The sequence below is a fragment of the Sturnus vulgaris genome, chromosome 12 (genome assembly GCF_052056855.1).
Source record: "Sturnus vulgaris isolate bStuVul1 chromosome 12, bStuVul1.hap1, whole genome shotgun sequence".
NCBI classification, from domain to species: Eukaryota; Metazoa; Chordata; class Aves; order Passeriformes; family Sturnidae; genus Sturnus; species Sturnus vulgaris.
In genome coordinates this window covers 4479342-4492827 of record NC_142254.1, presented here as the reverse complement: position 1 = coordinate 4492827, position 13486 = coordinate 4479342, and the positions used below count along the sequence as shown (strand labels likewise).

The following is a 13486-nucleotide window of genomic DNA, read 5'->3' as shown; positions in this document are numbered from 1 at the left end:
GCAAAGGCTGGCACTGTCTGCCATGGCATTCTCCTGGGGATGCTGCAGCCCATGGCTGGGACAGGAGCACCTTCCCTGGATGAGGAACTGCCTGATGGCCCCACCCAGAAATGGGGAATGGTGCCACATCCAGCTGGTGCCAGGCACCAGAGGTGTCCCCCAGGGCTCAGTGCTGGACCCAGTCCTGTTCAGTGTCTTTGTGGATGATCTGGGTGAGGGAATTGGGGGCAGATAACATCAGCTTGGGTGGGAGTGTGGATGTGCTGAGGGCAGGAAGGCTCTGCAGAGGGATGTGGGCAGGCTGGATCCATGGGCTGAGGACAGCAGGGACAAGAGCCAGGTCCTGCCCTGGGGTCACCCCAAGCCCATGGAGCTGGGCTGGGGCAGAGGGGCTGGAAAGCTGCAGGTGGGAAAGGCCCAGGGGGGGCTGGGGACAGGGGCTGGACACAGCCCAGGGGTGCCAGAGGCCAATGGCACCTGGACTATGCCAGCCATGGTGTGGCCACAGGACCAAGGCAGTGATTGTCCCCTGTGCTGGCCCTGCTGAGGGACCTCCAGCACTGGGGGCAGCTTTGGGTCCCTCCCAACAAGAGAGCCCTGCAGGGGCTGGAGCGTGTCCAGGGCAGGGAACAGAGCTGGGGAAGGGAATGGAGCCCCAGGAGGGGCTGAGGGAGCTGGGCAGGGGCTCAGCCTGGAGAAAAGGAGGCTCAGGGGGGCCCTTGTGGCTCTGCACAACTCCCTGACAGGAGGGGACAGCCGGGGGGATTTGGGATCTGCTGCAGGGAACAGGGACAGGAGGAGAGGGAACGGCCTCAGGCTGGGCAGGGGAGGCTCAGGGTGGACAGCAGCAGGAATTTCCCCATGGAAAGGGTGGGCAGGGCTTGGCAGGGGCTGCCCAGGGAGGTTTGGAGTGCCCATCCCTGGAGGTGTCCCAGGAAGGGCTGGAGGTGGCACTCAGAGCTCTGGGCTGGGGACAAGGTGGGGATGGGGCACGGCTGGGACTCCATGGGCTGGGAGGGCTTTTCCAACATTATTGGTTCTATGATTCTGTAAATGCATGGAATATGCACGAGGAGAGAAAAATGAGATATGAAAGCAATGGGAACTAATGGATGGGATGAGACTTGGAAAGAGTTGGAATGGGCATCCTAATCAGAAATTGCAATATCTTTGCAATATTTGAGTAAGAATTACAGGTCCTTGTCTCTTGACAGAAGTCCTGGATGCAAGCAGCATGTCTTAGAGCCTGCTCTGCATATCTAATTTTGACCACAGTGAGGTTTATATTCACAGTGACACATAATGAAGATATATGTGACACAGCAATATGAGTAAAAAAATACATAATTCAAAATAAAGTATTAGTAAGAGCTGCTTGAGAGGGTTGTATTGGAAGCTGCTAAAGTCAGGTTTACGACAATGAAGCAATTCCAGTTTATTCACCGACCCTCAGTAAATCCTTAAGGGAAAACAATAAAAAAAAGCAACACTGCCAATATCCTTCCACCCACACATCTATCCAGAGACCAAACTGAAACAACTTCTGGCAGAAAACAACCTGTATTTCTGATAAAGCACTGTGTAATTGAGCCTTATTTATCTCTAATGAGGACACAAGTCAGGAGGAAGTTTGCAGTTATGCCACACTCACTAAATTAGCTGTGCTATGTACTGGAGTGGGGAATCACTATGGCTGCAAAAATTAAAAATACAGCTAAAGTTTTAGCAGTTACTAGTAGTGCACTTATTAATTACTACAAGAAATGGCAACCTAGAAACATTTGAAGTTTTACAGTTAAATTTTTTTGCAAAAGGCCAATGAAAATCAATCAAACAAACAAATATGAAAAAAAAGGAAAAATTACTTCAAGACTGAGCAATAGAGGAACAACATTTGTGATCTTGGAAGCATTTCCAAGAATGAAGCATTGCTCTATAGACCCATCATTTCAGCAAAAGTCAGAAGCTACTAAAAGATTTTGAGCAAAGGTTTTCCATTTCCTTGCAGCAAGCACCATTAGGAAGGAAAAAAGTTAGGAAAACAAAGAACCTCAGAATCATCTTTCTGATACTTTCATTATACACTCTAGAATAATAACAGTGCCACTGGATCTGTACTTTTGTGGCCCAAAACACCACAAGTCTAATTAGGATTCCAGATTTTCTGAGGCAGTGTAATGCCTTAAACCGTTGTGAGGATGTAGCAGGTTTTAATTTCTAAATGATAATTAAATCTCATTTTTCAATGAGAAAAAAAAATCATGAAAATAATATGGCATCCTTGAATGACAGAAAAGAATTTGACTTAAAAATAAAGTAGTGAACAGGCAGGAAAATAAACTTACTGAAGAAAAAATTTAAGACACAACAAATGTACCAGGACATGATTTGCTGCTTTGTTTCTCAATTCCAGCTTAACCAAGGGAGTTGTGCTGCCATGAAACAGCCAGGAACCTGCCCCACACTTTAGAGCAATTATATTATTAATATGCTAATATCTCATGCATATTAAAATCTTATAAAAATATTGACTTAGATATGCAAGGTCTTATTGTCAATTATAATTAGCTATGAAATTTTCTAATGACTAGCAGCAATAATAATAACAATAAGCAGACTGATTGAGGACAAGTTGTCTGGAATATTTGGGGTTTTTTATTTGAAATGATTTCATGATTGAAGTAAAATAATTTATAGCTCAAATGAAATCCCTCCCTTACTCATAGACAAAACATCAAAATGCTTTAATAAAGATTTTTATTCAATCAGAATTTATTCTAGAAGTATTTAAATGCCATTACTTTTAGGGCTCCTGTTCCTTTCTGAGACTGATTTTCTTAACAGTGCAATTGAACTACTCTTACATTTCCTTCACAGATAAAATATTGCTGGATATCCTGGATATGGATCAGGTTCTAGGAGTTCAGCATCAAACCTTCTTACCTGCATACCTTCAGCAATAAGCAAGAAAGACCTCTCCAGCACATCAGAATTCACCTTTAAAAATACCATCTCCTTTGTTTTTCAGACAGAAAATAGTTCCATTCTTTCCTGCCCTGCACCCTTGCCAGAAGCTCAGAGCATGCTGCTCAGAGTCTTTATTCCAGACAGAAATATGCCTCAAGAAGATTGACCAAAATTATACCGAGTTACAAGCCCCTACTCTGACCTGCTCTCATGCAGAAAAACCAGTGGAGATTTCAGAGAGTCCCAATCTGCTCAAAACTGATGAAATCAGGTTCTCAAATGAGGCGAATTCCACACAGTATTTCTAAGAGTAATCTAATTTTCTTTAGAACTTCTAATTCAAATGTTCAAAGTGCAGATGGCCAGTTGGTAGCTGGTCAGGGTAAAGATGCACTTTGCTAATATAATATACATCTATATATCATCTATATATCTATATGGTCAGCTTAATCAGCCTCTAAATTTCCTCAAAGTAACTGATAAATATTCTGTGTGTTCCTTACTTGAATCCTTCCCAGCTTTATGCCCCAGGAAACCTTATTTCCTTCTAAAACACCCCCTAAAGCCCTAACCTTTTGTGTTTTAACAGTGTTCCAACTCCAGTATAACTTTACAAAATTAATATTTGCCAATCTAGAACTCAGATGTCCAGCCTGGGTTTATAATGCCCAGAAAGGAAAAGTATAATTTAGACTGTTACTGCAAAGCTCTCTCCTTTTCCTTGTCAAAGTGATGTTTATTACTTTCTTTGACCTTTTTTTGTTGTTTTTTTTTTTTACTGAATTACTCAGATGCTTTATTCACAGCTGCCTTCCATGCTTCCCTCTGGAATCAGAGGTCTCCAACTTCAACTCAGCATCCCACACCTGAATTTTAGTGCTTGCTCCTGAACTACTGAGGCCACTTCACACAGAGATTGTTCCACAAGCACACTCCTTTCCCATTTGTATTTCCTCATATGATGGCCACCCCCATGCTATCATCCATGTGGATCACCTCTGCTATTCTTGTGTGAAACACTAATGGGAAAATCTGTGCTCTGTTTGAATACACTGTCACAGCTGGGAGCTGCAAACTGCCTTGACAAGATGCACCACTGCCCAATGGCAAACCTTCAGTGACCCATTAGCATCTGAGGAGCTCTGTGTAACCCTCAAGTTATGTGCAAAAGGATAAAAAAAACACCTTAGCAAATTCTGTGTTTTAGTGTAAAAATGATGGATTATATAGTTTGAGTTCCACTAAACCAGAGCAAAAAGGGTCAAGCAGAAAAGGTTAATATTCCTTAGCTTCTCTTGTTTAAGCCTCCATAAAGGCTTCTTTCCTTCTCTTTCTCAAACTTACCAAAATTTACTCAGCCCCAAGTTAATTATATGATGTACCAAAGTAACTCCCTAAAATGTTAGAATTATTGCTAATAATGCCTATAGTTATTTTTACTATAAAAGGCAAAATAAAATTAAATAAATGAAAGCATAATGAAAGCAGAGGTATTCATGGCATTAAAAAGTACATTGTAGCTGAAGGCTTATTCTGAAGAAATATGTCTCTCTTCCTTTTTAATTAGTGTCCTTGCATTTTTTAAAGGAATACACATTATAGATAACTTTAGCAGTGCATGTGCTGGGTGATGATTCAATTACTCTATTTATATTCTCGGTAAACCATATAGAGCCTTTCTGGCTTTATGCCCTTTCCCATTAGGTGACAAAATTGCCTCATACTTCTTCATTTCCAAAGAATGCCGTTGGTGTGGGTAATTACCTGTGTCAGAGCCCACAGCTTTGTCCTTGAGATGCCTCTGCTCTGGGCCTGGGAAATATTTATTGTGGTCAAATCACCAATTACATTTCAAGATCTTGTCTAGATTTTCACCTCTTGCTTGGAACAATTATTCAGGAGAATTTCTACTTGTCGTGGCAGTTGTGGTGCCTTGCCCAGCCCTTGGGTAGGGGGCTGAGGCTGCCATGGGAGTGCTGCTTGCTTGGCACATGGGGCTGAGTGCCAAGAACCCTTGGATCAAGCAATCAATCCCAATGAAAATAACATCTCTGTGACTGCAGTGCCTGCAGAATAAGGACAACAGGAATTCCATTAAAACCTTTCATTCAGAGATTTAAGCCTTGGCTAAAAGCACAGCTCCAGCCTACAAGAAATATCCTCTCCCAGGCACTGGCTTTGGAATTCCCTGGTGGACTGCTCTGTGTGTGTGAGTGCGAGTGTGATCCACAGAGTGTGAGGTTCACGGGATGCCAGGGTGGTTTGGATTGGAAGGACCTAAAAATAATCTTGTTCCACCCCCTGCCATGGCAGGGACACCTCCCACTGTCCCAATGTCCAGCCTGGCCTTGGGCACTGCCAGGGATCCAGGGGCAGCCACAGCTGCTCTGGGCACCCTGTGCCAGGGGTGGAATTCCTCCCTAATATCCAACCTAAGAGGGAAAAGAATCCAGTGTTGCAAATGATCATAACACAGCTCAGAGGAAAATATAAACTTTATGTAGTCCACTCAGTGCTACACTGGGTTAGAAGCAAGCTTGGGGACTTTAAAGGGATCATCATTTAGCTGTCTTTAGAGATAATGAGCCAGGCTTTCCGTTATTTATTGATGTGTTTGTCACAAATCTGAGCCGGCCAAGTGGAATATATTTAGAAGTCTTTACTTGTTGAAATCTATGGTCTCATTCGAGGAAGCTCTACTGTGTAATATACATATTCTGGGGAAAAAGATTACCTCACTTTTTAAAAAGAGAATTTCAGATAAGCATTGCTAATAATGAAGGCATTGCAGTATATTTGGTTTCCAAAGAATTCACTAGAATCCTGTATCTCAAGCAGATCTCAGCTTCAGTTTCAGAGGGATGAGTATGCAAATATCAAGATATTCATATTTAAATCAGAGGAATGTTTGTGCAGTCAAATTCTGTTGCTAATAAATTTCTTTCTAGGCTAAGTTAAACCAGCTTCTCTGAGATAAGTCTTTGCTTTGATTTTAAACTATACCAGTTCTCCATTTATTACTGCTGCAGTTATATCAATTAACCAGCAAGGATGAGCATTTCCTTAGTATTAATGGCCTACACTGTGAGTGTGCTAGGAAAGTATCTGCAAGGTGGCTGCTCCAGCCATTAGAAAATGGAAACCCATGGAGCTGGAGGCAGAAAAAAGACAGAGTTTAATTATTACATGCCTTATGCAGGTCTGGCAATCTGATCGCTTGAATGATCAGTGATTCTGAGCTCCATTCAGAATCTGGAGGGAAAAATGGTCCAATAAATAAGTCATGGCTATTTGATTTTCTTTTCCTCCAACTAGCATTGACAACACGTAACGTGGTAAGTGCTGCGAAACCTGTGCAAAAAACTGGGAGAATACTGAGGAGGTTAAGGCCAGCCTGAACCCTGCTCTGCTTCACTGCCCAGCAAAATTGGCAGCCAGTTAATGCCAGCAATACAAGCACATCAATGGGAGCAGGAATTACAGCTATAATTGTAATCTACACAACTAAAATGTATTTGTGGGTTCAGGAGAATGGGATCACATCTGACTATTAGGATCCTGACTTCACTAGATTTTACTGAATGGTAGAAAATTCATTTCAAGCAAGTAGCAAAGAACCAAAGATGTGATGAGCCTTTGTACACACAAAAAAGATGCACCAAAAGAGACGTCTGTAATTTAATCATTCATTCTTACTGCAATGCAATTCAGGCTGTCAAAAAATCCTTGCACATGCCCCAGATTCCTTTCCTGTTCAGGATATAGCTCCAGAGAGCTCAAACACATGAGCAGCACTATCAACCCTGACTACATTCACCCCTCTCTCAAGCATTTAAATTTAGAATGAACTTCCCAACCTTGGCTACAACTTTAAGCTCATGTAAGTCTCAGCTACACCACAAACTAATGAGAAATCTCATTAGGTCAGTGTTTAAAGTCCAGAGTCAGTGACAACGTTCACCCTTTATATCCACAGAGCACAAAGTTTCATTCTCAGGGAATAATTTTGCCAGTAGACCTGCTTCCTCCACCCTGTCATCACCTGGATATTCCTCCTCCTTTCCATTCAGCAGGGAAAACTTGGTGAATGGCAACGCAGAAAGAAAATTTAAGAATCAATTCACAGGTTCAATAGCTTTGAGTCTCGCCTTTGCCATGAGTATATTTCTTCTGCACACCCTAAGCCTGCATTTCAGAGGCATCTTTCAAAGATGTCAAGGTTCTTTCTAATATTATCTTCTCTTAAAACTCCACATGGCAGAATTCATCAGCACAGAGGAGACAAGCAAGGGAAAAAGTTAAGCAACAAAGAAGCAACAATTAATTTGATCCCATAAGGAAGAGATGTAAGAAATCACAAAATAAGAAAAATGTGCAAAAGATATTTAGGAGTAGAAAGATTTGAGGGTAGCAGTTGAGAGAACCAAAGCTGCAGAAGGAGTTTAAAGGAAAACATATAACTAAATCTGAAAAACTGAAACCAGCAACTAAATATCACCATGTTAATCTCATTCCGTTCATTCTTTTCCACAGACAACTCTTTGCATGGTTTAATCTCTGGTAACCAAAAAAAAAAAATTGTAAAAATAAAAATTAAAGAATTTGCTCTTGTGGGCATGCAGCTATTAAGGGAAACACCCAGTGTGACCATTCGTGGGACTCTCAGGCACACCCTACACTGTCACTGCCAGGACCCAGCAGCAGCTCCAGGTCCCCTCTGGACTGCCCACACCCCACTCACAACCAGCCCAGCTTTCCTCTCTGCTTCCAGCCCAGCTTTAGTCACTGCTTCCAGCCCAGCTTTCCTCTCTGCTTCCAGCCCAGCTTTCCCTCTGCAGAGTCTCAGATCTCTCTTTCCATAAAGCCATTTATTCCCAGCACAGTAAGCCACAGCCTGAGCCTGTGCCTCTGAGGAGGGACTCCACAAAGGCTTTTATCCCTGGGCTTTTATCCCTTCACAGCCTGAGCACAGGGAAGCTTTGTCTCTTTGCTGAGCCCTGGGCTCCTGCCCTGACTCTGGGTGTCCCTCACCAGCTGTGCCACAGCTCGCATCCCCTGTCATGCAAAGGGTCACAGGTCACATCCTCCTGTCACTCTGTGCTTCCATCTGAGTTCAATCTGCAGCTTGCAAACCAAGCTACCTGCAGCAGGTGTGTCCCCCAACACAAGCAGAATTCACTGTGGTTACTGGGGTTTAAACAGGAGGCAAAGGCCCTGTGCCCTGGCCATGAATTTTGGGAACCAGAACGTAAAGGCAATCCAAAAGTCTGGGCAAATGTATGTGGGAGAGCCACTCAAGGCAGCTGTGCTTTAGTCTGGCTGGCCAGCTTAACTCCCTGAAAACAAAGGCTGCAGAAAACTAGAAACTCCTTCAAAACTGACTGACTTCCTTGTCAGCAATGGGAAAGTAAAGGAGGGAATGGCACCATCCAAAATGACTCACTTTGCACAGGTCTCAGAATACCATGGTAATGCTATTTGTCACCAACAGCATGAATTTGTTCTGAACAAGTACTGGCCAGACAATTGCCTATGAACGAGAACAGAAAATGTTTTTCTTCTAAACAAAAACCCAATTAAATGGAAAACCCCACCAAAAAAACCCAAACTGGTCTTTTGCCTGACAAGTGCACATAGAAGAATCACATTGCCCACTGGTTCACACTTTTATCCACCTTGTTTTGCTAGACACGAAAGGGTTAAAATCATATTTTGGAGCATTAAGATTGAAACTGTTTAAAATTATCCATACACATTTTAAATCTGATCGCTTTTAAAAAGATCAGCCACTCTGAGCCTGAGGATTTTCATCCCCATTTCAAGTGAAAATGCAGAAGCAGGAACTCTCCATTCAGCCACACCAATCCTGCCTTGGAAGATTCCTACCTGAGACAGTGGCTGAGGGATGACACAAATGACTTTGTCATGATGACAAGCAGGAAACTACCAAAAATTACCTCAGCTTAGGGCATAAATTTAGATGCAGGTACCTTACCAGCACAAAGCTCTGAAACAGTGAATGATGGTTTGTCAAACGTTGGTGTTTATCTATGAAAGTGTTGATAAATCAGGGCAGATTTAGGATACCCTGCTGAGAATCAAGGAATAAAAATCCAGTATTATGGCTTATGAGTAGTAAGCAAATTTAATGGCAATTAAATGGTCTGGTCATTGCCCTGAAGATGGAGAGGAGAGCCTTGCACAAGCCCTGGGAAGCAGCCAGCCCAGGAAGAGGAAATCTTCTTGCACAAACAGTTCTGACATATTTATTTTCCTGCAAGAGTTCAGCAGTCCATTAATAAGACTGTTAGTGAAGGCATTAAATGACACACTTTGTATTTTCATTTGCTGCTTGAGTCTGACTCCAACAGATCTCTGTTTTAATTTTACAAAAGAGATTTTGTCTATTACTGTCTCGGGGAAAAAAATCTAAAAATGCCCATTTTACCCTGTTTGACAGTTCTATAAGCAAATTTAATTTCTGCTTGAGGAGCTTAAAAATAATTTCACTTAAATAAGCAAAGACAGTAGTCTATGAAATTAAGCCTTTGTTTTATGTAGATGTCAAATAATTATATTAGGAATGCAAAAAAAAAAAAAAACATCAGTAGGAACACAAACGCTTAGAACAAGATTGGCATTATTATTTTCATAGCCAGTTTGATAAGAGGCAATTTTACAATAGCAGTAGATGCTGAGGCTCCCATGAAGTCTAATGACAAGGCTGATCTCTTACAAAATTCTTGAGTATAATTATGTTTCAGAAAACTGAAAATGCAACAGGCAGACTTCATGCTTGTGTGACTTAGTAAAGTGCACTTCTGGCAACTTGGCTCTGACACACACATGTAAAGAGGATAGAAAAATGAACTGGAGGAGTGTCTTGCAAAATGATTCCCTTCATCTTGTTCCTTTTTCACTTTTTGGAGGAAACAAACTGTAAGTAGTAAATCTTACTATTCCAACATCTGAGAGCTTTGGATCATAAACTAATACTTCTACTTTCCATGCTGTTGGTAAATTCTCATGATTTGAGAAAATCAGTATGGACATTTTATATATTTTTCCTTTAAAAACATTAAAATTATTAACTGGTTAGATATTAAGCTGAAAAAGTATACCTGATGAAACCACACCTTCCTTTCTTTCCTCATGTGCTTCCCTGTGGCTTGGCTTCCCTGCAAGCAGAAAGTATTTCTGCTCATTTATTATCTTTTGTCTGCAAGATGGCACAGGGCACTGCTGGCACTACTGGAATGAAATCCCCAAATTACTGAAGTGGGTCAGAGGAACACAAAATACAAGAATTGTGAGTTGGGAGCTCAGTTCACACCCAGACCCACATTTCCCCACTCACATGTGTCAGGGATTCCTAACATGTTTGGTTTTGAAAACAAGTATCACAGGAAAGATATTAGACAACAAAAATGGGCCAAATAAGTATCTTTTATCCCCCAATTTACTATGTTCATAGTTATAGTACTATGAAACTGAGCTTCAAAGGGTCTGTGCCATAATGCTGCATCCTCCAGAGCAGAGATGTGGGGGAAAAGCAAACATCAGGCAGTTCTCTCGTGCAGGAGTGAGCAGCACTGATCACCAGGCTCTGGAGACAGATATTCCTGCACTGCTGGCCCAAGTGTGTGCACAAACGTGGTTCTGCTGAACACTGAGTGCAGAGCCAAGGCAGCAGCAGAGAGGGGTCCAGGCTGTGTGTTCCAGCTCAGGACACTGCACGGGGTGGCAGCCCCACCTTCCCCACCTGCTCCTTTGCCTCAATATGCTCGTGTCAAATGCATTGTCTAAAATACAGCGCTAATATGAATAATAAATTACACTGTCGTGTGTGATCCTGTCAGCAGCTCCAAATTAATTAAGAATTCTCCTTGATTAAAATCTCTGACCCGTATTGCCAGGCAGGGCATCTCTCCTGACTCAGATGTGCAGAGCAGCCACCAGGGCTCTGTGGACCTGAACAATGCAGGTTCTTGTTGAGAGCTGGGTGTGAGTAAACTCATCCATATGTATCCAACAGCACTACTTTCATGCAACATTACCCCTGTGCTTAATCATTTATGGCTCTGAAACATAATAGCGCTCAGAATTAAGAATGTCTGGGTTGAGCCTTCAATTTACTTCTACAATAGCAAAGCTTTCATTCTTTCTGTCTTAATAGAGCTAATTATAAGGCTTTGGTTTGGGCTTTTTAAACCTTTCTTAATGTTTACCCTGCATACCCTATACATATGTACTCATCTATCCCTTCAGAATCTCTATCACCATAGTCACTGGAAAAAAAAATGTAGTTATGAAAACGAAAAGAAATGGAGCTTGCACAAAAATTAAGCTTTCTTTCCAAAATTTTCTAACTTGAGCATCCAATGCATTTAACATATATTATTTAAATTTTATTGAATGATGTAATGTGTCCACTGCACAGCCTGTTAAAATCAACTATAAAGCCAACAGAACAGTCAGAGTACACAAACACTTACTGGTTTCAGTGGCTACAATAGTGATGTTGTGCCATGTGCTGGTTTCTCTGTCCAGGGGTGTTGCCAGAGTTATTTTCCCATCCTCTGCATTGATGTTGAACTGTCTCTCAAGGTCAGTGTGGCGATCAATGGAAAACCTGCAAAACAGACATCCCTGTAATCTACTTAATGAAGTTGGTGTAATCCATACAGTCACAGTGACAATTTAGGGAGCCCTCTGAGAGCTGCAGTTTTATAGCCAAATGGATTGAGAAGCTCAATAGCATAATAATTTAGAAGACAAAATGACAAACTGAGGCTAAAAAAACTTAATAATTATTGCCCAAGGAGTAATTAGCTGTATACCCAGTGTGAAGGTCGTAAAGTGCCCTCAGGTTCACTGGGTAGCATCTCTGAAAAACTGTGCTGATCAAGAGTTAATTACACAATCCATCACATTTATTGGACAGTTTCTATGGTATTTCACAGTAACTGATGATAATTTCAACAGTAATGTATTAAGCCACAAAAGAGGTGGGCTTTGTGGTTATTTTAAAAAAGGGCTGAATAATATTATTTTACCAATAAATTTCAGATTAACGAAGCATGAACGATTCACCAAGCACATTATTTGCTTATGGTTCGAGCAGTTCCATGGGCAGAGCACAGTGAATCACCATTTTTTCCTATAAAACACTGCAAATGCTGGAGGCTTGATTCTTTTATGGGTTGACATCACTGATTTTTAACCAAACAAGTTCCATCTGACAGGTAGTCAGAGTTTGCAAATGTGAATGTCCAGGTAAATTTTGCAGCCCAAGCAGAAGCATCCTGACAAGGAGCCAGTGGATTGCTCCAATGGTGCATTAAGCAGGATGATGATTTAAAGCTCAGGTCCAGATCTCCAGAAAGCTTTTATGTTTGTCCATTTGCACAAGAGTTATTTTATTAATGAATTATTCTCTAAAAGAAAACGAATCACAAAATTGAGCCTTCAGTTTCTTGACAGGAAAGGTAGGGAAAGAGGGAGTTGAGTGATAAACTATTGATATGGTTTAACAGAAATTGACTTCAAGGGGTTTTACTGAATCCTAATTGTGGATTTATATAAAAGCCTTTTAAGCCTTTGTGGCTGTGTATTACAGAAGCTACCAGCATGCACTGACAGTTTTTACATCTGCTCTGCATTACAGCAAGGCACAATAGGGTGAGTTAGGATATGGTATCAGACTCAATTACCTTCTGGAGTGGCCAGAAAAGTGACTCCAGACTGCCACTTTCTCATCACTTTTCTACCTTTTGCAAGCACATTGTTAAAATTCCCCAATAAAAGTAAAATAACATATTTTACTACAGTGAGAATGGCATAGTTATCTGAAAATCAGCTATTCCATTCTGGTTTGTGCTTTATCAGAAGCAATTTCCAAAATACATTCTGATTTGGAGGTCCCTTTATACACTACAATAAATATATTCCAATGAACTCAAGCTCATTCCAGCCTAACACAATCAATTTTAATAGACACCGCATTAGCATCTGATTTCAAAGCTTAGGATTATTGTGTTCATCTTTTTTTATTATTTTATTATTTCAGTATCAGATATTTTCATATTTAGAATGAAAGTTGCATTGCAATTAGATTATTTGTGCAGTGCATTCTGTAAGATACAGCTCACTTTCAAAAAGAGCTCTAAACGATGAAAACTTATCAAAATCTCAAAGTTTAAGCATTTAAATTCTGCATTGCCAGAAATCAAGGCCAACCTGATCACACTGGTAAGGTATTTAACCAGCAGTGGATTTAAGAGGGAAAACCCCAGATTAACTATGAAACAGGATTTGTTAGATATTTACTTCTTTTGTTTGAAACTCTGGGAAGAACTAGTTTTACTCATAGAAAAATTACTAGTTTGGTAAGAAGAATACCAGAAAATTATGAAGTCAAATTCCAAATATCTGTGCCTAAAGCTGGGCACATGCATCTATATTTGGACATTTAAGTAAACTCATTTTCTCGTGAGCTCCACATACTCAGTTCTCAATG

General features: G+C 41.1%; 1 protein-coding gene across 2 annotated transcripts in view; it reads right to left on the bottom strand.

Annotated features, from left to right (window-relative positions):
* Positions 1-13486, bottom strand: part of CDH8 (cadherin 8) — a 150640-nt gene that overhangs the window by 40214 nt on the left and 96940 nt on the right. For both annotated transcript variants that reach the window (XM_088171832.1, XM_088171833.1), the window contains one exon: positions 11463-11599. In XM_088171832.1, coding sequence (XP_088027958.1) covers positions 11463-11599 — 137 coding nt within the window. The remainder of the gene's footprint in view (positions 1-11462; positions 11600-13486) is intronic.